Source organism: Ptychodera flava, chromosome 11 (genome assembly GCF_041260155.1).
Source record: "Ptychodera flava strain L36383 chromosome 11, AS_Pfla_20210202, whole genome shotgun sequence".
In the NCBI taxonomy this organism is placed as follows: domain Eukaryota; kingdom Metazoa; phylum Hemichordata; class Enteropneusta; family Ptychoderidae; genus Ptychodera; species Ptychodera flava.
Genome location: NC_091938.1, coordinates 40,023,109 through 40,047,637, shown reverse-complemented (window position 1 = coordinate 40,047,637; position 24,529 = coordinate 40,023,109). Strand labels below are relative to the sequence as shown.

General features: G+C 37.9%; 3 protein-coding genes across 4 annotated transcripts; 1 reads left to right on the top strand and 2 right to left on the bottom strand.

Annotated features, from left to right (window-relative positions):
• Positions 1-301: 301 nt before the first annotated feature.
• LOC139144259 (gem-associated protein 6-like) lies at positions 302-5,039 on the bottom strand. Its single transcript, XM_070714927.1, has 2 exons — positions 4,866-5,039; positions 302-1,531 (listed from the first exon to the last, which is right to left on the bottom strand). Exons 1-2 carry the CDS (start codon positions 5,036-5,038, stop codon positions 1,162-1,164), a joined length of 543 nt encoding a protein of 180 aa, XP_070571028.1. The 5' UTR covers position 5,039; the 3' UTR covers positions 302-1,161.
• On the top strand, positions 4,943-24,317 carry LOC139144257 (protein angel homolog 2-like). 2 transcript variants are annotated; one of them, XM_070714924.1, is made up of 6 exons: positions 4,943-5,134; positions 5,419-6,221; positions 10,827-11,059; positions 12,511-12,580; positions 16,001-16,606; positions 23,366-24,317. In XM_070714924.1, exons 2-6 carry the CDS (start codon positions 5,477-5,479, stop codon positions 23,776-23,778), a joined length of 2,067 nt encoding a protein of 688 aa, XP_070571025.1. In that variant the 5' UTR covers positions 4,943-5,134; positions 5,419-5,476; the 3' UTR covers positions 23,779-24,317. The 2 variants fall into 2 exon arrangements, with proteins under 2 accessions (XP_070571025.1, XP_070571026.1); XM_070714925.1 differs by having other exon boundaries at positions 5,115-5,159.
• Positions 17,124-22,370, bottom strand: LOC139144258 (uncharacterized). The gene is made up of 3 exons (XM_070714926.1): positions 21,620-22,370; positions 20,778-20,883; positions 17,124-18,522 (listed from the first exon to the last, which is right to left on the bottom strand). Exons 1-3 carry the CDS (start codon positions 22,257-22,259, stop codon positions 18,495-18,497), a joined length of 774 nt encoding a protein of 257 aa, XP_070571027.1. The 5' UTR covers positions 22,260-22,370; the 3' UTR covers positions 17,124-18,494.
• Positions 24,318-24,529: the final 212 nt, after the last annotated feature.

Sequence of the window (24,529 nt, the reverse complement as noted above, 5' to 3'; positions counted from 1 at the left end):
TTGTATTGATACTGCCAAATACGCACACTCTGTGAGAAGCTCTGGCCAATTCTTGCATGAAGGCAGCCATCTTAAAAATACCCATGATGCAAGTGAACTTTTCTCAATCATTGGCTTTTCTTCCTTGTTTGGCTCTCACTTTTTCTGACTATGGGCTTTTCCTTTTTATCGCTCCCACTTAACTTGACTAGGGTGCAGTCATTTTCTTGACTATTGCTCTCTATAGTAACCCTGGTTTTGCATTCATTGGTTAATTTCAACAACAGACAGCTCCAACAGATATAAATTCCACATGAGTAAATCAGTTAAAAATACATTTATTGATTTTGTGCTTGGTGAAATAGGAGTTACATCAGCATGTAAAAATTGGCAGTAAAATGGTTCAAACAGACTGTCCCCTAGCTCCTTGCTGGCTGTATTAGATGCTCTCAACAAACAAACAAACATACCTGCAGAGTATGGCATGCAAACATCACTAAGTGTCAACAGACACTCTGATAGCCAATCTACATTCTCCTCTACTATTTTTAAAATGCAAAACAGTAATGTACATACTTTCTACCCACACATGGTCATTCAACTATACTGGTAAATTGACACTATGATCACGTAAAATGTTGTGAAGGAATTGAAGACATTTTCAGGAAAGAAATTACATTATATTAATGACCTGGAAAGCACACAGAATACAGAGAGGTACAAGAACAGCCAGTATTAAAGAGCAACTCATCTTTCAGCTGCTTTCTGTCAAAGTATAAACATTACTGTGATGTCATAAATTTCTCTGCAAATTTAGGTTTTTGTTGCTGTTTACCAGCATGCTTCATGTCTCGATGTCATCACAGAGTTTGCATCAAATACACAAGTGCACAAATGTTTAGGCTTTATTGTGCCACGGACTTGTAAACTCATAACTTTAATTCCTTCAGATAAATGCAGATGTTATTATTATTAAGCCATAGCTTAGTCCTCCCTTTTATATGAAGTCTTTCCAAGAATATTTGGATATCACAGATGTGCCTGACAGCAGTATGGCCATGTTGTGTTGTCACAGTACAGTAAGCTTGATTTCCTTCGTGAAAAGCTGGAAACACTAAAACTTTGGATCCCAGTTGATGTTATGTCATACTATGATAGAACTCCAGTATCTTTCATAGTTAATCATGATTCAGGTTTTGCTCTAATCAATGACTGTATGCGTCCAAGTATGATCTCATTTGTACTGATGCAATTTTCTGCAGTATATGGAGGTTCAATAAAAAGTGCTTCAGAGATTGACAAACAGTTGCCATTGTCTCCAGACTCTGTCACTGGTATTCTATTTTTTTCCAGCCATTCTTTGAGGTTAACTTTCCTTTCCTGGAGTTGTCCCTGAGTGTAGATGATGGTTTTGTCTCTTGCAAACAGTCTGTCTAGATCAGCTTGATGAGTATTGATTTCATTGTTGAGAACTTCAATGTGTCGTACTGCATGCCCCATTACTACAACTATTTTGACAGCCATATCTTCACCAAACTGGGCCAGCACAAAACTGAAAAGAGAGCATTAATACAAAGAATTTCATTAAGGGCAATATTGTATGATACTACCATTGTGAATCATATTTTTCCCATAGCAGCCTCATGCCACCTTTAAAACAATGATAATGTTAGGAAACTTGGTTATACTATGCATAATGTCAGACTCAGCAAATTTGTCAAGATCATGGTAGAAGATAGGGTCTGCTATCGTGATGCCTTTTTCATTTGTACCGCATTATATATTACCAAACATAAATTTAATCTGACACTTTATCTATGAAACCCTTGTTGCTAGGTGACATGAGGCTAGCATATGAGATGACCTGCCATATATTTACCTTAGAGTTAACACAAATTCATTGGGATTGTATATATTGTACATATGCATTTGAGAGAAACAACTGAAGTACCATTAGTACGCTGGAAACTGGAAGTTGTTAAAAATATTTGCCTTATTTTTGGTGTGAAAACTGTCATCGCCATATCACTTCAACCTCTTATGAAAGGTTTGTTTTCCATTAGACATAAGCTTATTACATGTACCGCTAGTTGACACATAACCACTATAGATAGTTTTAGCACACTGCAGTCTCTCCTGTGGTTTGAGTTTTCAACAAGGTTAAGCCAAGCTACTATAGGTAAGGCAGCACTCACAAATATGGGTAGGGCTGGAGGAAATTACGATTGAAATCTTAATTTATTTTTACTCCCCCTTAATACCCTCAAACATATTTAAAATCCTGCCTGTCTACATATGGTATAAGCACAGGCGACCCAATAGGTTCTGAGTTTTTCACACTGTTTTCTCTATCATTTCTCTTCTTTCTTCATGCTCTGAATGATCGGAATAAATAAAATAAATGGTTTATATAACCTAAGCTAGCCTCTGTGACTCTTTATTTATTTTACACTCCATTACAAGGACGTATATCTCTCATACACACATGCTGTAATTAATTAGTCAACACAACTAATTATGCTAATCCGTGGACTTATCAGGATTTTACGGGTTGGTCAACATCGCGAAAGATAGGAATGGTTGCTAAAACGGGTTTATATAACCTAAGCTAGCCTCTGTGACTCTTTATTTATTTTACACTCCATTACAAGGACGTATATCTCTCATACACACATGCTGTAATTAATTAGTCAACACAACTAATTATGTTAATCCGTGGACTTATCAGGGATTTTACGGGTTGGTCAACATCGCGAAAGATAGGAATGGTTACTAAAACGGGTTTATATAACCTAAGCTAGCCTCTGTGACTCTTTATTTATTTTACACTCCATTACAAGGACGTATATCTCTCATACACACATGCTGTAATTAATTAGTCAACACAACTAATTATGTTAATCCGTGGACTTATCAGGGATTTTACGGGTTGGTCAACATCGCGAAAGATAGGAATGGTTACTAAAACGGGCTCCTTTTTCATTAACATCACTATCTTTCCGATGTTGACCAACCCCTGATAAGTCCACGGATTAGCATAATTAGTTGTGTTGACTAATTAATTACAGCATGTGTGTATGAGAGATATACGTCCTTGTAATGGAGTGTAAAATAAATAAAGAGTCACAGAGGCTAGGTTAGGTTATATAAACCATTTATTTTATTTATTCCGATCATTCAGAGCATGAAGAAAGAAGAGAAAATGATAGAGAAAACAGTGTAAAAAACTCAGAACCTATTGGGTCGCCTGTCTACATATGGTATAAGCATGGAGGTAGCTACCTCCATGGTATAAGGGAGCATTTGATTTTTACAGGGTTCGAACGTGAGTCCTTATTAGCATATCAATAGAAATCAAAGTTCGCTGCTGGGGTGAAAATCTTGAGTACTCCTTGGAAAATCAGCCGAATTACGTAAACGAACCACAAATTTTGCTCAAAAAGGGAGTTAGGGAATGAGCAATAATCAGAGTTCAGGCAGGTATAGGTCATTTTATTGAATTACACTATTAAACTTTGGTTTATTTTGCCGTTCAAAAATCCGATACATGTGGTGTCGTCGTAATAGACCCACTTTCGCTCGCAGTTGGCCCGCAGCCATCCGTGGCGGGGTTGACTTTTGACCCGCATAGCGACGCTCGATACCCCGCCAACAGATAGCTGCGTTTCCACAGCTACTACTACCATGGAGCTAAAAAAAGAGCTCCATGCTAGTACTACCGGTAGTACTCCCGACTGGCCTACTACGTAACTGGCAGACGACTCCGACTGGCAGAGTCGTTTGGAGAGCTATTCAGCGCTGGGACTATTCGCCCCATAGACGAGAGTACAGAAGCGAGAAATACCCCAAGTCTGGAAACAGAATGGCTATAAAAACCACGCCATGTCACATTCCGTGTCCGATTTCACTGTGAAAATTAGCAAGTTCATCTGTTATGCAACCGTCGATAGTTCCCTATCATTCTAAAAATTCATACCTGATACTTTATCTGATTCAAAAACGCTCGTTTCGTGTGATTTTCGGCCGAATTCGACGGACACCTCGCCAAAACCTGGGGGTGAGCAACATTCCGGTCACCTCACAGTGGACGTTGGGCACCTCCACTTTACTGACGTTAGCGCCGCGTACCCATGAGAGGTGACTTGAAGGTTGTTCATGCCTTATGTTTTGGCGACGTGTCTTCTGAATTCGGCCGAAAATCACACGAAAATTCATACCTGATACTTCATCTGCTTACAAAATGCTCATTTCCTGTGATTTTCGGCCGAGTTCGAGAGACACCTGGCCAAAACATAATCGTGAGCAACATTCCAGTCATCCCTCATGGGTACGCGGCACCAACGTCAGTAAAGTGGAGGTACCCAAGAGGTGACCAGAATGTTGCTCACCCCAGGTTCTGGCGAGGTGTCCGTCGAATTCGGCCGAAAATCACACGAAACGAGCGTTTTTGAATCAGATAAAGTATCAGGTATGAAATTTTAGAATGATAGGGAACTATCGACGGTTGCATACAGATGAACTTGCTAATTTTCACAGTGAAATCGTACACGGAATGTGACATGGCGTGGTTTTTATAGCCATTCTGTTTCCAGACTTGGGGTATTTCTCGCTTCTGTACTCTCGTCTATGGGGCGAATAGTCCCAGCGCTGAATAGCTCTCCAAACGACTGTGCTCCGACTGGCAGAGCTAACGATTGGCTGATTTTTCCTGTATTCAAACTTTCCGAACACCTGCCGCTATTACAGGCACAGGCGCTCCGATTTGCTTCGGGAAGTCCCTGTGATACAAGGGTCAGTGTAGAACGGGGGGGGGGGGGGGGGGGCTTCGCGAAGAGACGATCGAAGCGCCTGTGATTATACTGCAGGCAAGGCAGTGTGCACATTACCTGTTTGACACGGGGTCGACTGTGTGCACCCATCCAACATGAAATTTTCCGTCCACATCTTCAACTTTCACTTCTTTGTAAACGAGTGAACGCAAAGCACGAGGATTTTCCAGTTGACTTACGCTGATTCCGTGCGTCGTCGGGGCAACTGCAACATTGCACTCGCTGCTCATCCTGCTGGTATCTAGCCATTTCACTCATAGAGCGCCACTAACGACAGTGCGGGGAAAGCTTTAGAGTCAAAGGTCACCCACATCATGGCGGTCGCAGTAAGTACTCAACATTTCAGTAGAGGTGAAAATATTGTAAATGTCTAACGAGTCAACTTAGCTCCCCACAAAAATCAATTGCCGTTGGATTGGTCCTTCAAGCCGGCAGTCGTCGCCCGCTCTTGTGTTCCGACTGTGCGACAGCGTCATACAAATGTATCACTGGCACTACCACATTCAATTTTGATTCTGACACGATAAACCTGTGGCGACTGGCGACGAGTGACAGACTTTGTGTTTATTCAGTCCCTGACTGTGTTATGTTTCCTCTTTTAAATGTACAGAGTGTGTTCTAAGACGTACAGAACTCTCATCATCAAACCCGAATGGCACTTCCAGGCCATGAATCCATACCAGCGACTACCATGGCCGTGGAATGTTCCTCGTTTCACGGAGATGTGGAACCATTCGCTGCAGCATTCGTTCAATAGTACAAACACGGCTGGAGTACCTGTCCCACTTTACAGGTGCAGACAACCAAATATTTCACAATATACTCAGTCTTGTGCAACGAGTAACTACGCCTACCGTCTACCGTCACCACAACAAAGTAGATTTGCATCACACCTGGGTCAGAGTTGGACCCAAACAAGTGGATACACCAACCTAGATTCAAGTCCTGTTAGAACTTCACAAACAACAAGTGTAACACTTTCTAGCACAGGAGCAAGTTGTGCGCATAGTCAGGATTCAGTCATGCCAACTGACTCCAGTCCAGGAAAACGATGTGGAAAGCGGTCTAGGCAATCTTCAGATTCGGATGAGACCATACCCACTACATCTAAAGCAAGGATATCATCAACAAATACATTGAGAGATGTGAGCCATGGCAGTGCTAGAGAAGTATTCAGGAAAGAATCCACAGAAAGTACTTTTGATGATGAAAGAAAAAGATCAAGTGTTAGTCCAAACATTGAACATTTAGCATACTCTTCAAAGTCACCATTATTTGACCAATCACCACGGAGACGAAGTGATGAAGATGACTATCATGTTCGTACTATGGATTTGTGCTCTTCAGATGATGGACAGAATGAAATCACAACCTTTCAAAATGTGAGAAAAAGTGATGGTGAAGAGTCAGATGGTGAGTGTGGTATAATGTATTATTGCCTGGGTTTATTTGCCCGAGAGCAGGTGACAATTTGCCTGACACCAGAAGGGCAAATGGTCTCCTGCTGCGAGGGCACATAAACCCATGTATAAAGGCAATAATATTTTTATTGCATGCCTCTTCACAGTTATATTATATGACATTTATTTACATGCAGGACATTTTCAAACAATTTTAGCATTATCGACCAGCATCAAACAGATTTTAACGAAAATCAAAATAGCAGTGTGCGCATGGATATTTTACATCTAGCGTTAAGCGTCTACTTTGACGTCGAAAACGTCGAAGGGCTTCACTGGAAACCGGTCAGTACATCATTCACCGGCCCGCTCCCCTATTCAAATCAATGCACTGATTTGCACTCACATCGAGGCATGTAATAACAACTGTACATTGATAACTTTTTATGGTAATCCTTGCTAGAGAGTCCTGATTATCAAGGCCTTGATAAAATTACCGCAGAAATAATTTGTCCTGAAATTATAATTGAAATTTAAAACAGTCAATTGACAGGACATGCTTGGCACAAGTGAAGATTAAGACACAACCGAGGGATACAAAATACATGGATTTTGATAGGGTATTTACTTAAGACAGCGGTTGTACCAATCTAGCTATGTACTCCTCCCTAACTCTGTAGATCACTAGTGATTATGTGAAATGCTCTGTCCCCTAATTTTCACTATAACCCATTGTTAGTAATATCATATGGGTACAATGTGATATTTAGGGGTTATTACACAAAGTTTGGTCAATACTGCATCGTATTCGAGTGATGAGTCTGTATTTTGACGAGTTGCGCAGCAATGAGTCAAAATGTGGACACGTCATGAGAATAACCCCTTTATCATACATGCATACTTTGGTTATGACTGTTTTTCTACGGACATTCGGAAATTAGCGATGAAATTAACTGAAATAGACCTTACTTGCTACTCGTTGTACTCATAAAATATTGGTTGCTAAGGAGTGATGACAACCTGTATCACTTGTTGATATTATTCCACTGTTGGGTAATTCCATTTCAAGGGAGGGTTTATGCACCGTCCGTGGGTGGAGGGACGGTGGTTTATGGTACACTTTTAGAGCAAACAATGTAAATTTTAAGATGCTGACACAGGGTTTCACGATTTGATGAATGTTAATGGTTTAAAAAAAGCTTAGTATGGCACTTGATGTAATACAAACACTTGGCTGTATAAAATGAGTGCTTTTTTGCGTTTTGAAACTTAACCTCATCCCTTTGCAAAAGTTATGTGGCCCACCAAAAATCAGGTCAAAATCTTTGTGCCAGTGTTCGATTCCAAGCTCAATCAAGCATGAACAGCAGAGCATAGAGCAAGCAGTTCTACATCTAGGAATGCAAAGTTGATACATGTATAGGTAGCCATACATGTACCAGTCAGTTCATCTCCAAGAATTACACTAACACATGTCCTTAAACGTCAAATATGTCAAATTAATCATGTCAGAAAGGAATTTGTGAGCCGATTAGGGAAAACGTGAAGTGAGTGCACTGTGTTAGCGTTGTAACTCGTTCACGTACATTTTGTTGCTGTACAAATAAAACACTTCAAAGGTGTTTACATCATGATCTGCTCGTATCCTTTCGTTACTGGTATGCCTAAATAGAACTACCAGTAAACTTGCTTGAACAACCTAAACGAAAGTTTGTCTTTCTTTGGAGTATCTTACATAATAATTTCATCTGAAATTTGCACGGAACATGATCATGATCTGTGAATCTCACTGTGCAAATCAGAAATATAATATGTGCACCTTCTCTGTTGCTAGTATTTTCAGTGTGGTCGGATCTTTGTGGCTCATTTATGGCTATACACTATATAATTTACTACCTAGATATTTAAACTCATCAATACGAAACTTGCCATATAGCAGTTCTGTCATGATGCACTGTTGACCGGGATCGTGATCTTCAGCAGCCTAGACGACATAAAAACACCGTATTGGATGGGACTGGCCATGCGATGAAAGGTGTTGATCACAACACGCACAAATTTTAAATGTATTTGTTTGTTTGTTTTGGTTATGCGACTGAATTGAATTTATTTATTTATTTATTTATTTATTTATTTGATGAGTCAACAGGCCCAAAGGCCCAATAACAGACTCTGAGAAAATAAATACAAACAAACAAACAGGTAAATAGTACAATATCAACAAACAATAAAAATTAAAAGTACAATATGTACAGAATGCATACAGAGAATGAACCCCAAGAATAAAAATATCTGGACACAAACGTCTTAAAAACAGTACTAGGTAAAAAATATCCACAGAAATGTCATTACACAGTGTTATAGACCTTGGGATAAAAGCATATTTTCTAAGATTCAACCAGCAGCGTTCAACTTGAAATAAAAACAGAGCTCTGAGGTGTCTGAGTGGTGCATAAAATGGCAATTGATATAAAAGGTAGGGACAAGAAGATCTCCCTGAAACTATTCCGTTTAAAAAGGTCAGATCTAAAACCTTCCGTCGAAGTGAGAGAGAAGGGAAATTAAAATGCGTATAGGCTTTTTTAAACTTTCTCTACATGGTCACTCAAATATTGACAGTTTGGAGACCATACTACAGAGCAGTACACTAATCTGCTTCTTACTAAAAATACATACAAGGATGTCAAAGCTCTCAGAGAAGAAAATATTGCAGCATCTCTTTATCAAACCGAGCATTTTGAAAGCTCGTTTACACATTTCTTCAATATGCCTTTTCAATGATAGATCGGAAAGTAATATAACACCCAAGTCTCTGATCTCAGACACTCTCTTTAACTGACAATCATCGATCGAATAATCGTACAAAATAACATTTTTCTTGTTGGTGAAGGAAATAGCATTGCATTTCAGAACATTTAGGTTAGGCTTCCACAAAGTACACCAATTACAACATACGAAACTAAATTATTTGCAGTTGATCGTCCCTTAACAAAACCTGGTTTTACCATGTTGAAATTCAGTTACATAGCCTTCAACAATTTTGTAAAGAATACATTCAAAAACTTTCCCCACTAGTGACAAAAGTGAAATTGGGCAATAATTATTGAACAGATGTTTATTACCACCTTTGAACATACGTATAACATTAAAGTGTTTAAACTTGGTAGGAAAAAAATCTCTGAGTTGATACTCATCTGGAAAAATGATTGAAAGGGGGACTCATATGTCTTTGCAACAGTTTTTTAAGACAATACCTGAAATATTGTCAGAGCCACCAGCTTTACGGGGATCAATTTCTTTAAGTATTGCTTCAATAGCATGTGACAGTGAACTGTTGTTAACATCAGTCGTAGTAGGTAAGTCCAGAATTTCTGAGTCAGTAAACACAGAATTAAAACAATTATTGTTAAAAACATCTGAAATATCTTGAGATTTTGTGACCTGTACATTATCGTGAATAATGCTCTGAGGAACAGAGGCACATATATATTTTGATTTTGCAAAACTCCAGAAATGCTTAGGATTATGTGTAACTGATTGCTCGATAACAGAATGTAATCTTTGAATATAAAATTATGCAGCTCTTTGAAAGATTACCTTAAGACAGCGAAACATTTATAGTCATCTGTGTGCTTAGATTTCTTAAATTTTCTTCATGCTTTTTGTTTCTCTTTTTCAAGGCAAATCAAATCATTATCATACCAGTTCGGCTATGACCCGTTTTTGATAATGATTGTCGCAACACCTTTATTAATCACACACAATTTAGAAGAGTTATAAGAAGTCAACACTTTCATTTACAGATAAATACCAAAGTGAAGACCATGAGTACAGTGAAAGAAACTGCCTCATATGATCAAAGTCAGCTTTCTTTAAATTTAAAACACTTCGAGTGGCATAATCATGCATTAATAATTTTGGAATACAAAGATCAATACACACAGCTTTATGGTCAGATGAAATAGCAGGCTCTGCTGTTTCAGTATTAAGCAACTTAAAATCTCAGAGTGCTAGATCAAGAACGTTATTACCATACATGTAGGTAGGCTCTGCATTGTGAATGCAAGTTACAAAATTTTGACCATTACTACCAATGACATTCGGAGATATGATAAGTCCTATTCGCTCAGCTGTTTTATGTATATGAACATACCAGCAAAGGTCACGCGAACGCCTAACTGTAAGTAGTTCCGGTTACAGTGAAAATATAATTTGTATTTTTACATGTTAGATACGGGTTCATATAAGTAACATCGAAAAAATAGAAGAATGGCAATACAGGCATAGCATGTATGATATTATTTGTTTCATGGAGTTTATCATGACTTCAGTAGCTGTATTGTCTGAAAGTGAACAAATATATCTATGTTAGTTCCAGTAGTAAAGGTTGTTCTTGCGAGAAAGTTGCGGCATTGCATCAAAAAACATGATTTTGAAGAAAATCCCAGCATTTATTTGTTCCATTGGTTAGGCTGGTAGTGCTAATACTGTGGCTTTAGTGTCCAATTTGATCTTATACAGTATGTCATGTAACCAAAGATAACTGAAATTACCATGCATAGTTCTTTACATTTCTTGTACAACATTGTGATGACATGTACATTTTCATGCATGACAGGTCCATCTGCAGATTACGCTAATATGTTTGAGAGACAGTGGATCTACACAGGCCTTGGCAGGGAAAGAAACAAAAGAAGTGGCTTAGAGTTCAGTGTTCTGTCCTACAACATCCTAGCACAGGGACTGCTCAACACAAACATGGATTTGTACTGTGACTGTCCACCTGATATCCTGGACTGGAATTATAGAAAACAGAACATACTCAGAGAAATCAAAGATCTCATCCCTGATGTGAGTATTGCTCTTGTGTCAAAAGATGTACCCTTTTCACCACAATGGTTGGCCCAAATCCATTGTTATCAATGGCGACAGTAAACATATTCACATAAGAATGATGCACAGGGTAACTGAGGAGAAAAAGGGGCATTGGTAATGTAACTTTTGATAACATCTTTAATATTTTTTAGACAAATACACGTACATTTCCTTACCCATCTTCCTAGAGTATCTGTATGGTCAAGGTACATGTAGTACCGGTATGCGCCTCGAAAGTGAAAGACTTGAAACTTTTGCTCAAATTTTCCTTAAGGAATCTTTGAACCATTCTCTTTCAAAATTAAAAATAAAAGTGAGGAGCATCAGGGCATATTTTGGAATTAGAGAAAGAAATAACCCGAGATTTACTGCTATTTAAAATGCAAAATGGCCACCATCCCTGTGTTAGCTCTATGGAGAGAAATAAAATTTTCAAATTTCAAAAAACTAAGCCAGTGAAAAATTTTCTTACACCAACAGCTTGGAAATGAATCCCTACAAGTGGTATATGTACCAGAAAAGAATTGTAAAAGTTTGAGAATCCGAATATCTGTCCCCGAGGAGCGTTCTACCTTAAATACCTAGTAAAAGCCATGCCCACACAATCCACTGTGTATCACTACTGTAAATGCAATGTTATGGCTGACAAATACTAGTCTGGATTAAAATTCAGCTATCAACAAGAACAAGTGAAATTACATATATAGAGTCAGTGTTTATAAGTTTCATGCCAAGCATTTCCTTGTTATTCACAATACAAAACAGTTACTGTAATTTACAGACAGAACAAGTACAATTTGGAAACACACCACAGGTTACATATCAGTTGACCTCTATAATCAATCCATATATAGTGTGTAAATAGAATGTCAGATAAGTAAAAGCTGAGTTACGGAATCTGTGATATATAGTTTTAAAACTTGTATTGAAGATGTTCGAAATTTTCAATTCAGATTCTATCAATCACCAAATCGTTATTACAACGACTAAATTGCCATCGTGCGTCATACGATGAAGAAAACACCTCTAAATAATGTGAATATTGGAAAATGTGTCATTCTCTGTCAAACTTCAAAATGAAGCAATGTCTTCATCTACAATGATAACAGTGGAAGCAGTCAAGATCTTAGGATATGAATGATGAAAGTTGCATTGAATATTAAAAACGTGTTTGTAAAACTAAAATTATGACAGCACTGGTATTTCAACCGAAGATCATCTGATTCCAGGTTTACATGGAGTGGTACTGTCAATCATAATTTCACTACAGAAGATAAAATGCCACAAATTTTTTCAAGCTTCTTTGCTTTTTCACCTAGACGTTTTATAATGAATTTCATCTAAGATAGTACCGGTACTTCCATATTGTTTACAACTCATCTCCAGAGAAAAAGTACTAAATAAATCAATTTCTTGTGGTTTTGCAGATCATGTGCCTTCAAGAAGTTGAAGAAGATCCCTTCAACAATTTCTTCCAACCTCAGTTAGCCATACTTGGTAAGTGTTAATTGCAAACCTAATTCATACTATGTCAGTGTTGAATCTAGAGTGTGCATTGCAGGATTTGTGCGTTTCAGCACATAATGACCCATTAGAATATACCTTGTGTGTCAAAAATGATACACTAGCATGCACACCAGTGAATAGCTGATGAGCAAGTCCATGGAAATCAAGCAGGCTGTTTTTAATGTACATGATTTACTACATTGTTCTAAATCGACATCATATTGACTATAAAGTTGCAAATGTTTCTTTTGGTGTTGAAACACCAAAAGAAACATTTGCAACTTTATAGTCAATACAAGATGTTAATCACGATATTGTAATTTTGTATCGGGATATGACAAAACAATGTTGTGATCATCCCGGTCGGTCCAGCTGGTATGAGTACTTTGGTATGCACGTGTAGGCTACTCAGCTGGGCGGACCGAGTTTCCACAAAAATCAAATCACTGTTACAGGCAAGCTGAAGTGACGTTTTCATTAATCTGTCCATTCAATATCCAAAGAAAATCAAGTCTATCAAATACAAAGAAAATTTGTTTGGAATTAAACTTTCCTTTGTAAACTACGGTTCATTGATGCAGTGCATTACAGCCGGCAATAAACTCAATCTGTTATCACGGCAGTGCATGCAGTACACAGTCCTGCCATGCATGCATTGTTTTCCTATTTGGTGTTGTAATTCAATCAGGTCAGAATGGCCAGTTTGGTATGATCTGTGCTCTCGCTGTTGCTCGTAATGTTCGTAAATTACGAACAAAAATGAAAATTTACGAAAAAAAATAAATGCCCGATCGGCCATTTACGAATAATTTTGTTATTTTTGAAGCCTTATTTTCGGTCAAGATTATGAATTCCGGGGAAATACTGTCATATCTCGTCTTTCAAAAACTGCTATGCCCCTCTCATCGACGCATCAACATATAGCTTTGGACTTTGACCTGTGCTAACATGAGCATGCGCGAAAAGGTTTCAAGATCCCCGGGTCGTGTACTCTCATACTGGTGTGCCATGCATTACGGTAGTTTCGAGACACCCAAACACTCACACGCTGTCAACTTTCCAAATGGACGGGTGAAGGGGATCGAGGAAGCGGGCAGTTACAAATGCTTTGGATGGATAGTATCCTCAGCTGGGAAAGAAAGTTAGGGATAAAAACGGCAACTGATATGAAAAAATTGGAAACAACCAAACCACCGAGAAGAGATCAAGAACAGTCAGTCTGAAAGAGTGTCGAACTGCAGTCCGGACCGCGCATGGTTGAATGACGTACCGCAAAGTGTTTGTCTGTGCATGGAGGCAAAAGCAAGCCGGAAATCTTATTGTCATAGATTTGTCATTTGACGATATGAAAACATTAGCAGGATCACCAGTTTCAGTTTGCGGATGTAAATTTGCAGTTATAACTAGATAAAATTTGTGCGAAACCACAGACTGCAAATGTTCTGATCAGTGGTTGTCTTAAGATGATTTTAGAGCTGAACATGCCATAATTTCTGCAGCTTATAGAGGCACCACCTAGTACCTATGGATGACATCCATACTTTCAAGGTAACAGAGCTTTCCAAATATGAAAAACAGGGGACAGATTTTCCAGCATCTAAAACTTGTGCAAACACTGATAATATTAATGACCACTTAATATATTAATATATATAATCATCAACCACTGAGAAATAAAATAATAATAAAGATCGATTAATTGAATAACAGTCATGGGCCGGTTGACCAAAATGACACACTTTCAACGTTACAAGCATTTATGACCCATGATGTACTGTGTTATGCAATGGATCTTTTGAAATGCGTATCAAAATGTGAGTGTTAATTGTCACAAAAAACTAAAAAGGAATTTTTCGTTTGCCTCTGTCTCTCATGAAATCATTCATCTTTTCTATCCCCCTAAAATCATTCATTGAGTACCAGAAGTGCTTGTTGAAAATTGGCGGGCTCAGCATTACATAATTTGTGCTTACTAATATTTTTTGAACCCAATTCATAAATTTACTAACAATTTTGAAAGGCAAGGGAGAGCACAGATGATGGCAATAAACTCAATCCGTCATCATAGCAGTGTGCTGTGTACATCACAGAAGTCAAACATAACCAAATTCCATACTTGAGACTGTGAGTGACATTACGGCATGTCATAATTTAGCAGTTTCCTTCTCAATGTACCACATATATACAGACATGCATACATGTCTTGTGTAAATGACAGTGTGAGTAATATTAAATTGTTATATGTTTGAAGATTTACTCAGTCCCTGCACTCATTGTTTTATTTTACAACCATTTTCTGTCTAAGCCACAGTACGCCTACACAGTGCAATTAATATTATATAGGGCTCAGCCCTTGGTGTCGCGCCAGAGGTTAAGATTGGCAATGTTATTTGCATTGGTGTGATAAAATAGAATTACATGTAATTGTTACTTCACATACGTTTGTATGACAACTATGCCCAGTTTCCGTCTGATGAAAGCAGTTTACGTCAAACCCTGCCGCAGTGCAGGTACAGATTTGTGTAAAATGTTGGACAAAAATTGGCAATTTTTACCATGATAACAGCCTACTAACAGCCTACGATATTATGCCATCATTATCATTGCAATGTTAACCGCACTGCCCACCTTCCTCTTGCAAGCTGAAAACTATAGCGTTCCCCCAAAAAACTGGCAATTTTCAAATCTAGATATTGACACAGGAGGCGCTTTTCTAAAATTCAATCCCAGCATTCTTTACGTTTGCGTAGTCAGTAAGCCGCTGGCGCAACTATTAATTACACTTTATGACACTGAATAAGTACAGTTAATTCTATAAGTTGATTTGGATAGTTTACTTGTTGAGAAAACTTCTTAAAAATATCTGTCGTCTGTGGCTATAATATTTTGTTTTGTGTGTCAGAATTCCTTTATGAGAATATTTCTAGGAAGTTCTACCTCTAAAACCACACTAAAATATGTGACCTGAGAGAAGTTATAAATTGATGCACTGTGCATTTAACAGTACATGTTTAACAATAGGAAAGTCATGATCCATATATCTTTGTCAAATGTCTCTCTCAACATCACATGTCAGACCAATTTGATAGTTGTTGCTTCAAGACTGTCTCACCTCATTGCTCACTGAGGTGACTGCCCCTTTGTACCCTTAGAATGCGCAGTGTTCAAAAATTGCATATACTGGTTTATAAATCTGTAGTCAGTGTACACCTCCACACAAATACTTTAACTTCACAGTCTGCTTAGAGTTGTAATGGCTTTAACAATATTAAACATTTCAATGCCCTGTGTAGTACATTAAATGGATGTCCCGTCCCATATTCAGCTGAAGTACAAACATAGTTACTGTGTTATCAGTATTGCAAGTTTCTTGTTCTAGATTTTACCACGAGATTGTGATTTCTCTTTCAGGTTATGATGGTGTCTTCAAGAAACGAACAGGAGACAAACAAGATGGCTGTGCTATCTTTTATAAGAACTCAGTATTCCGATTGGTTAAACACAAATTGGTGGAATATTACAAACCAGGTGTCTTTCCACTTGACAGAGATAATGTTGGTACCATAGTCCTTCTGCAGCCAAGGGACAAAAAGGTAGCCAATCAGAAGATTTGCGTTGCCAACACTCACCTACTGTTCAATCCCAAACGAGGTGATGTCAAGCTAGCACAGTTAGGCGTACTATTTGCTGAGATTGACAACATTGCCTTCAGGAAAGTTACACATGGTGACGTGAAATACCATCCAGTCATCCTGTGTGGTGACATGAACAGTGAACCATACTCTCCACTCTACAAGTTCATCAACAGAGGAAAACTTCAGTATGACTCTTTGACCAGGACAGAAGTGTCAGGTCAATACAAAGGTCAACACTGGGGTTTCCTACCAATGCCATTGTGGAAAGCTAAGATGGGTGTTACAGATACCTGTCAGTATGTTGACATTGTGGATGAAAGAAGAGGAAAAAAAGAGAAAACCAAGCAAGAAGACAAAGAACTGAAAGACAAAGAGGTGAAAGGTCAGTTGTCATCCTATACCACTCAGAAAGCACCATGATATGGTTATGCATTTTATATGTTTTAATTATATGGGCCGCGTCAAGCAAAAACCTACCTGATGGTCAAAATTATCAATTTTTGTTTTTCTAGCATTTTTTATGGTTCTCTATCTCTAGATTATGTCACTGAAGTTTAAGGTCCGAACCGCGATCAGAAGTATGATTTTAGCTCATTTGAATATAACCCCTGACCTTAGATTTGCATACTGGTTTTCCTTTGCTCTTCATTCACACATCATCAACTTACTGTGTACCTCTGCATTGTTTCTTCCATAGAAAAAGCACGCTGATGAAAAGTGTTGTTTTGCCAACATGATATGAGATAAAAATGTTTCATTTAAGCTGTGTAGATATCTTATTAACATGATTTTCAGGTTTACAAACAAATTTATGCATGTTCACTTTCACTTCAATGTTCAATGTTCAATTGTTCAGTGCCCACTCTCACTGCAAAATAATACTTCAAACGACAAACATGTACTGGTACATAAATGAGAAATACTCAATCTTTTTTTATTCACTTTTTGAAGTGTGGTGTATACACTTTACATACAAACTGTACAAAAGTCAGCCCGAAAAGGTGGCCTTACATGCTGTTGAATAGTATCATGTAGTTGTCTATGGCGGGCATCTGACAAACCTCCACATTCAAGTTTCTCAGGAAAGCTTCCTTGTGGTGGGGGCCAAGCTACACAATTTCTAACCAATGCTATCTCAGTTTCAATTTCATCATGGACTTCTTTTACATAAACTTTACCTGGATTATCTTTATTAAACCTAAAATGGTGATATTTCCTGATGCCTTTCAGTGGTTTGAGATATGCAGATAGATATGTATCCCACTGATACCATTGCCATGTGTGATCAGACTCTGAGTCTTGTTGCAGGACATGACTTTTATTAATATTGGCACTCTTGTTGACAAGAGTAGCTAACTGATCCACTGTATCAACATCACTACGTCTATATAATTGACGAACTTTACCAAAGCATGCATCACAGATACATTTTGTGTGCCCAGGTTCCATGAAATGAATTTGAATTTCATCATGCAGACCAGTACTGGTTCTCCATGACATATAGTGCAGAACAGATTTGTTTTTATTTTGACCCCCACAGTTGTCTGCATGAAAGGAACATTGTTTTTCACCCAAACTGTGATCTGAAAGATGGTGATGCAATATGCTAATTACATTATTGGGTCCTGCACTTTTCTTCCCATCCTGACCAATGCTATCAGCTTCAGTGAAAAGATAATTAATTTGTTCTTTACAAACTTCATTACAAACACCAAAACAGAAAACTTTCATTGGGCTAAGGAAGTACAAAGGACCAACTTGTCTTGACTGATGGGGAAGTGAAAAATGTTGTGCATAATCAAAACTATAATGAACAGAAAACAAATCTTGTGAACAAGGAGTGTGAATACCAAGAATCTTATTTTGTTGTGGTAATGATTCATACTCTTCAAATGACTTCTGAACACAATTCTTATAAAATTCTCTCCTTTTCTGTGCTTTCATGACATGCTCATTATATTGCGATGTAAACAATAATTTATCATCTTCTGAGGAGGCAAACATAATTTTGTTTCGAAACTCTTCACATTTCACACAAACATCAGTTTTGGGAGAAATGGTTTGAATGTGAGGAACACAGTCTTTCCATACGTTCTTGAAAGTAGTGAGTCCGACATGTGTCAGAGGTGGCTGTGTCTGCTCACATGACTCTACATAAGCTGAGTAGACTCTGTCCTTGGTGATACTGGATGGTAAGTAGACTGGTGGAGTGCCTTCCCTTCCACGTGGTACAGCTGGCATAGGCAAACCAAACTCATTTGAGTACTCCATTATGAACTGCACAACGTGCTGGATGATCTATGGTGACAAGTAAAAGAATATGAAAACATCTTCAGTTATAATTGGTATTTTTTGTACGTTTGTAAAACCATTGTCTGCTTTTATGGTGCCAGTATTGTATATCTGTCTTCAAAAAAATGATCACAAAACAAGAAAAAAATTCAACACAAATCACTTGATTTTTAAACACAAATAAAGAACAGGTTTGTGGATGACCTGGTATCTATCAACCTATTGGTGAAAACACTGCCAGAAATCATGCTGTAGTCAGTTCTTAAGGGGGGCGGTACTGTATTTTTAACCTATGATGAATTTTTCATTATATCTGTATGTTAATTGCAAGTTCTTGTTCTACTCCCAAAGGCATGTCTAAACACCCACTATTTAGCTTGTCAACACAAAGTCTGTACTTGTAACATCCATTATTATTGTTTACATTTGAACTCTAGTTTGTACCGGGATTACCCTGTCAACAATGACACTGCAGTTTACACATGCACGATCTTAGGCTGAGTTTAATAACAAGCTAAATACTGTATATCTCAACATGTTTTTGGGAGCCAGCACAACAAGAAACTAGTTGACCTTGAAAAACAAACGAAATGAAAAAATCATGAAATGTTAGGGACCGTCTCAGATTGTCGCAGAAGTTCAAAAAGCGAAATTTATTCGTTTAGGGGGGGGAGGGGGTTTGACCTCCATTCAATTAGTGAACTTCACTTTCGCACTTTTATTTTATGATCACAAGTTTTCGTGTGTTTATTTTAATTTAAAGGAAAACTGCACACTCGTGCCAACAAATTTGTAACTGTTTCCCTCTCGTTTGTGCCCCAAACACAATTTACCGATAGGAACATTGTATCCTAAACATTTCATTCATCAAATTATACAAAGACAAAACGTATCATTTTTTTAAAAATGTGCTATTTATAAGCGTCTGCTCTAACCACTAGATGTCTTTATTCTCACTTGTTATGCACCTGGTCATAGTCGTTTTAATATGATTGAACATGCCTTGGCCCCCTTGTCAAAGTTTTTCGCTTATTTACCGCCCCTACCAAGTACAAATTGCGTGTTCACAAAGACAAAGAACAGCACAAGAGATGCAAAAAGGGAAAGTAAAATAAAATGAAACTTTTATGCGGTAAAATGCCCTGTTAGTACTCAAATCTGATCGTTTACTTTTATTGTAATGTGGCAAGGGGAATACGTCTTTAGTAGCTATAGCAAAATGCAACATTGTACTCTCAGGCAGACATGAACATTTCGCACTTTTGAAGTTTCGTTTAGGGGGAGGGGGAGGGGGTTTGATCTAAACGAAGAAATTTCGTTTCTTGAACTTCTGCGACAATCTGAGACGGTCCCTTAAAGCCCCAGTGCTGCTAACTTTCGATGTTTTTTTCATTATTTTTATTTTATAAATCAATTGCAACTCCCTATTATACTCCCCAAAGAATGTTGAAACACCCACTATTTAGCTTGTCAACTTAGCGTCTATGTATAAAATGCATGAATATTGTTTACATTTGAATTCTAGTCCAGACCAGAAGTCAGTTTTCAACAATAAATATGCACTTTACAACCATAGGGACTGAGTTGACAAGCTGGATACTGTGTATATCAACATTCTTTGGGGAGAAGAACAAGGAATTATGGTTCACATTCAAAATAAAAATGGTGAAATTATCATCAAAAGTTAGCAGCACTTGGGCTTTAACTTAAAGATACTGACTCTTTTAAATACCAAAATCAAGAAATTTAAAACAAGATGAGATAGAAGTCTAAAAAAACAAAACTTTTTTCCTGTCAAATCAGGCCAAATATGTGAAATGGGAAATTTGTGGTTTTACTATTTATGATAGATCTGGCATGACAACAACAGATAAACCCAGTTGGGAAAAGGGCTATCACACACGTCGTCATGTCAGAGAAACCGACTAATGATAATTATTCCCCAGATATGTTTGCGAGAGATGAGTTTGGAAAATTGAGATCAAAATTGAACTTTGGTTATGTTATTGCAAATTACTCTCTACTAAACATTAATGATTTTACTCAGTCTTTCTGCTAAAGATAGGGGACGCTGGTAATTAATTTCGCAACTCTTGTAACATTTCTGCTGTCCAAATTTGGAAACCTTGATATACCAAAGGAAACCATAGTAAGATGACTGTGAATTCCGGTAACATTTACCTACTTACTGCCCTTAACTAAAACTCTGAATTTACAAACGTTTGTGAATTGACCACGATGCACTTAAGATATTTGCTTACCTCAAATGAAAAGCATTATGAGCCTTCTTTCCTTTCAAACCATGTTCTCTAGGTGCTATGCCATTGACCTTGTAATGGGCTTTCAGAGATTTGTAACTCCAAACACCTGAGAGGGAGATAAAATTATAATAGAGAAAGATATCACATTTCATGTCGGGTTATTAGTTATTGTTTAATTTCAAAGTCAACTGAAAACATAAGGTACAATCTAGTTCTACTTTGAAGGATCAGTGATCCTAAAAATAAATTTGAACACTATGGTCGGATGCCTATCATGCATGGTGTCGCTTTGATGACAAAACAGGCCAGTTATATTGCCTTGCCGGCGCGCTATGCATCGACGTTGACTGTTATTGATTGAAATGACGAATTAAAACTGCGTCGACGCATGGAAAACTATCACTCATTCACTGTCAGTCTGAGAGTAAATTGAAAGTCAGGAAGGTGTCATAGCTGCAATAATTGTTCAGCTCCGGCCCGTGGGCCGGGGCTGAATCACCAGCACAGCAAACAAAGGCCCGTGAGCTACAATTATTGGAGCCAGAACTTAGAAGATGAGACTGACTTTACACGCCATGACGCGCGCGGCTGTCTGGGTCAATGACCTTGAACTTCAATTCTTTGGAATCCATGAGAATATACCGGTACTCGTGTACGGCAACTCTGTTTGATGATCTGATTTAAATGACAGAAAGGCAAACACAATTCGATCATGTTCTATCGATATCTGATGTCAACAAATCAGTACTTCGATTAAGTCGTTTTGGGGCAGAGATGTACCTGTAAAACTTAGTTGTTTTTAACATAGACAAGGAGAAACTTGCATGTTTGTAAATACTCACTGATGTCATGAATAAATCGCCATGCCTTCTCGCAAATTTCGTATCCGTCAAATTCGTATCTGAATCTCTGACATTCTCGTATCTTTCCTCTCCTTGTGTCACCTTTCTTTTCCATCTGTTCCATCTTCGCAAGCAGGAGTATGTCTTTTTCCGTCTTTGTGAATTCGGCTAAATTAAGACGATACTGAAATACCCGATCTGCGTTGAGTTGACTGTAACATCGATTGGAACAGCCGCAACCAACTTGAAATTCTGCAGTAACTTCAGACGCATGATTATTTCCATCAGTCTCACGACTGGATTCGGTAGAAGCAGTAAAATTTGCAACCAAATCCTGCGACGATGTTTGGCATTCATCATCCGAATCGGATTCAGAGTTCTCTGAGTCGCTACCGTTGCTGCTTTCGTCGCTTGCAAGTTGGCGTTGTTGGTGTTCACTTTCGATGTCATCAAGGAAATCCCGATGTCTATCGGACATTAATTGCCCTAGATCTTCGTCGAATTGAAGGTCAACGGGAACTCTTGAACACATTTTACTGTGAGAAATGCCGATGATTTTAGAGAGGAAAGCAACGTACGACACGGCAGGTTGCAGACTGATGACGGCTCGACAAGAGCTATGGGCGGGAAACTCTTTCATATGCAAATATTTTTGGCGGTGATTGATTACACCCTAAACTTTACGTTTCAAAATGTAGAAAATGAGAGAAACGAGTATCTACATTTCACCGCACCTTGGTACTATCCACTTTTGATATTCTTACTGTAAATGTTTTTAATTCAAAGAGGATTTAAAGGAAAGAAACGAGCCCATGATTTTATCGCCGACATGTCTGTGGGCGCGTAAACGTAAACTCTCATACAAAGTATCAATTTTTAGAACTGATATTGTGCAACATTGTATCCATTACCATCCGGTAGGTTTTTGCTTGACGCGGCCCATATGAAATATGTGCAGCTCACAGTCTGTGCTTGATTTACAAGGTCTATGTTTGATTTAAAGTATTGTGCTAAAATTAAACAATGTCTCCTCCTGCATGAATTGTCTATTACTGCAGATGCTGTTTGAGTTTATCAAGCTTACCATATCTTACTTCTAATACTTAATCATGGAATCTTTTTGCTCCCAGCTGTATATACATGTAATAATAGTTGATAAAGTGTGCTTGGCAAGTAGCACAGCAGTTCATGTACCTGCCATCTCTCATATTGTCTGAGATAGAATGTGCCTTGGTTACAGATATTCTGATCTATTGCCATTCTCTTCTTGACTACCATTTGTTGAGGCTCATTTTAAAGCCCTTGCTGTCAGAAAAATTGTCACTATCTTAGCTTATTGAAAATTAAACATTCTTTTATGGAGTGATTTAACTAACACAAGGATGGTCGCCTTTTTGAATTTCAGATAGCAGCAATTTAGGTAATTTGTTTCTCTAGTACCAAACTTCCCACAGTGACCCCTGATCTTTATTCTTGATTTGCTGAGAGTAAGGTTGAAAGTTTCAATGAGGAGCATTTGAGAAATTGTTGTAAATCTTTCACTTTTGAGATGCATACTACCTTAAATGGACAAGTCATGCTTTCCAGTTACATGTTGCTAGAACAGACACAATATTGGACTATGCGTTGCTTTCCAAAGGGTCAACATCAAAACAAACAATCAAATGTGAGATACAGAATGATGAAATCCATGATCACCATTTTTTGAAATGAATGACATTGTTTCTCCCTGTGTTTAATTTGTAGATGATAAAGATAACAAGACTGTTGAAGAGGAAGATGGCTGGACTGAAGTGACTTCATCAAAACACAAGTATGGTTTTAGTAACACCATCAAGCATTCCTACAACTTGAAATCTGCATACACACACCGCACTGCTGATAATCAGTATGAAGTCACTAGCAATCATAAGAGAACAAACTGTACTGTGGATTACATCTTCTACTCAGTGACTAGCAATATTAGAGATGATCACAATCGCAACTACTCAAGACATCATCATCAGCATCGACGTGAAGGAAAACTGAAACTTCTTGCCAGACTTTCATTGTTATCAGATTCTGAAGCAACACTGATGGGTGGTCTGCCAAACAGGAACAACTCATCAGATCACTTCTCATTACTTGCAAAATTTCTATTGGAAAAGGACTATCGGTAGAAAGGACATTTTGCAAACATAAAAGTACACGTAACTTTGTTGATATATTTTCTTATAACCCCTCCATGCTAGGAATGTACAGAATAGTATCTACAGTTTGAAGACATTATGATACTTTGATGTTGTGAAAGTATAGAAGTGAACAACTTACATGTAGATTGTACGCAACAAACGTACAGCAATGTTGTTGACATGAAAGAATGTCAATGACTTTCCTTCACGTGAAGATTTAAAATCAACAAAGTCACTTCACTGACAGAGCTCCATTATTTGTGTCCTGTCGAATACATTTTGTTAGCTACTATAGACTATAGTCTATAGAAGCTATTGGGATGGGTATCCGTCCGGCGTCCGTCGTCAGTCTGTATGTATGTATGTATGTATGTATGTATGTATGTCCGTTTGTGAGGCGTCCGTCCACTCAAATATCTTGAGAACCGCAGTACTTACTGATTCGATATTTGTTGTGTAGATTAAAAATATGATTTTGAGAAACTATTTTTTTGATTTTTTGATATTGTTGAAAATAGGCAAATTAATGCCAGAAAAGGTGTTTTTGATAAAAATCTTCTTCTTCATAACCGCTGGTCAGACAGCTTTGTTATTTGGTATACAGGTCCCTAGGGGTAACCCAACTTAGATTTGTTCAAATTGTGATGAAATATGCAAATGTGTATTTTTAAGGAATTTTTTGTCATTTTTGGTCAAAATTTGACTTGCATTGTATGTAATTCTTGTACTGTATAAACCC

Excerpts from the sequence above, each read along its gene's own strand:
- LOC139144257 (XM_070714924.1), top strand. The coding sequence starts at position 5,477 with ATGAATCCATACCAGCGACTACCATGGCCGTGGAATGTTCCTCGTTTC. Across the intron at positions 11,060-12,510 it reads TCAAAGATCTCATCCCTGAT|ATCATGTGCCTTCAAGAAGT; the intron begins GTGAGTATTGCT and ends GTGGTTTTGCAG. Across the intron at positions 12,581-16,000 it reads ACCTCAGTTAGCCATACTTG|GTTATGATGGTGTCTTCAAG; the intron begins GTAAGTGTTAAT and ends TTTCTCTTTCAG.
- LOC139144259 (XM_070714927.1), bottom strand. The coding sequence starts at position 5,038 with ATGAGCAGCGAGTGCAATGTTGCAGTTGCCCCGACGACGCACGGAATC. Across the intron at positions 1,532-4,865 it reads GTCGACCCCGTGTCAAACAG|TTTTGTGCTGGCCCAGTTTG; the intron begins GTAATGTGCACA and ends CTCTCTTTTCAG.
- LOC139144258 (XM_070714926.1), bottom strand. The coding sequence starts at position 22,259 with ATGAAAGAGTTTCCCGCCCATAGCTCTTGTCGAGCCGTCATCAGTCTG. Across the intron at positions 20,884-21,619 it reads GCGATTTATTCATGACATCA|GTGTTTGGAGTTACAAATCT; the intron begins GTGAGTATTTAC and ends TCTCCCTCTCAG. Across the intron at positions 18,523-20,777 it reads CATAATGCTTTTCATTTGAG|ATCATCCAGCACGTTGTGCA; the intron begins GTAAGCAAATAT and ends TTGTCACCATAG.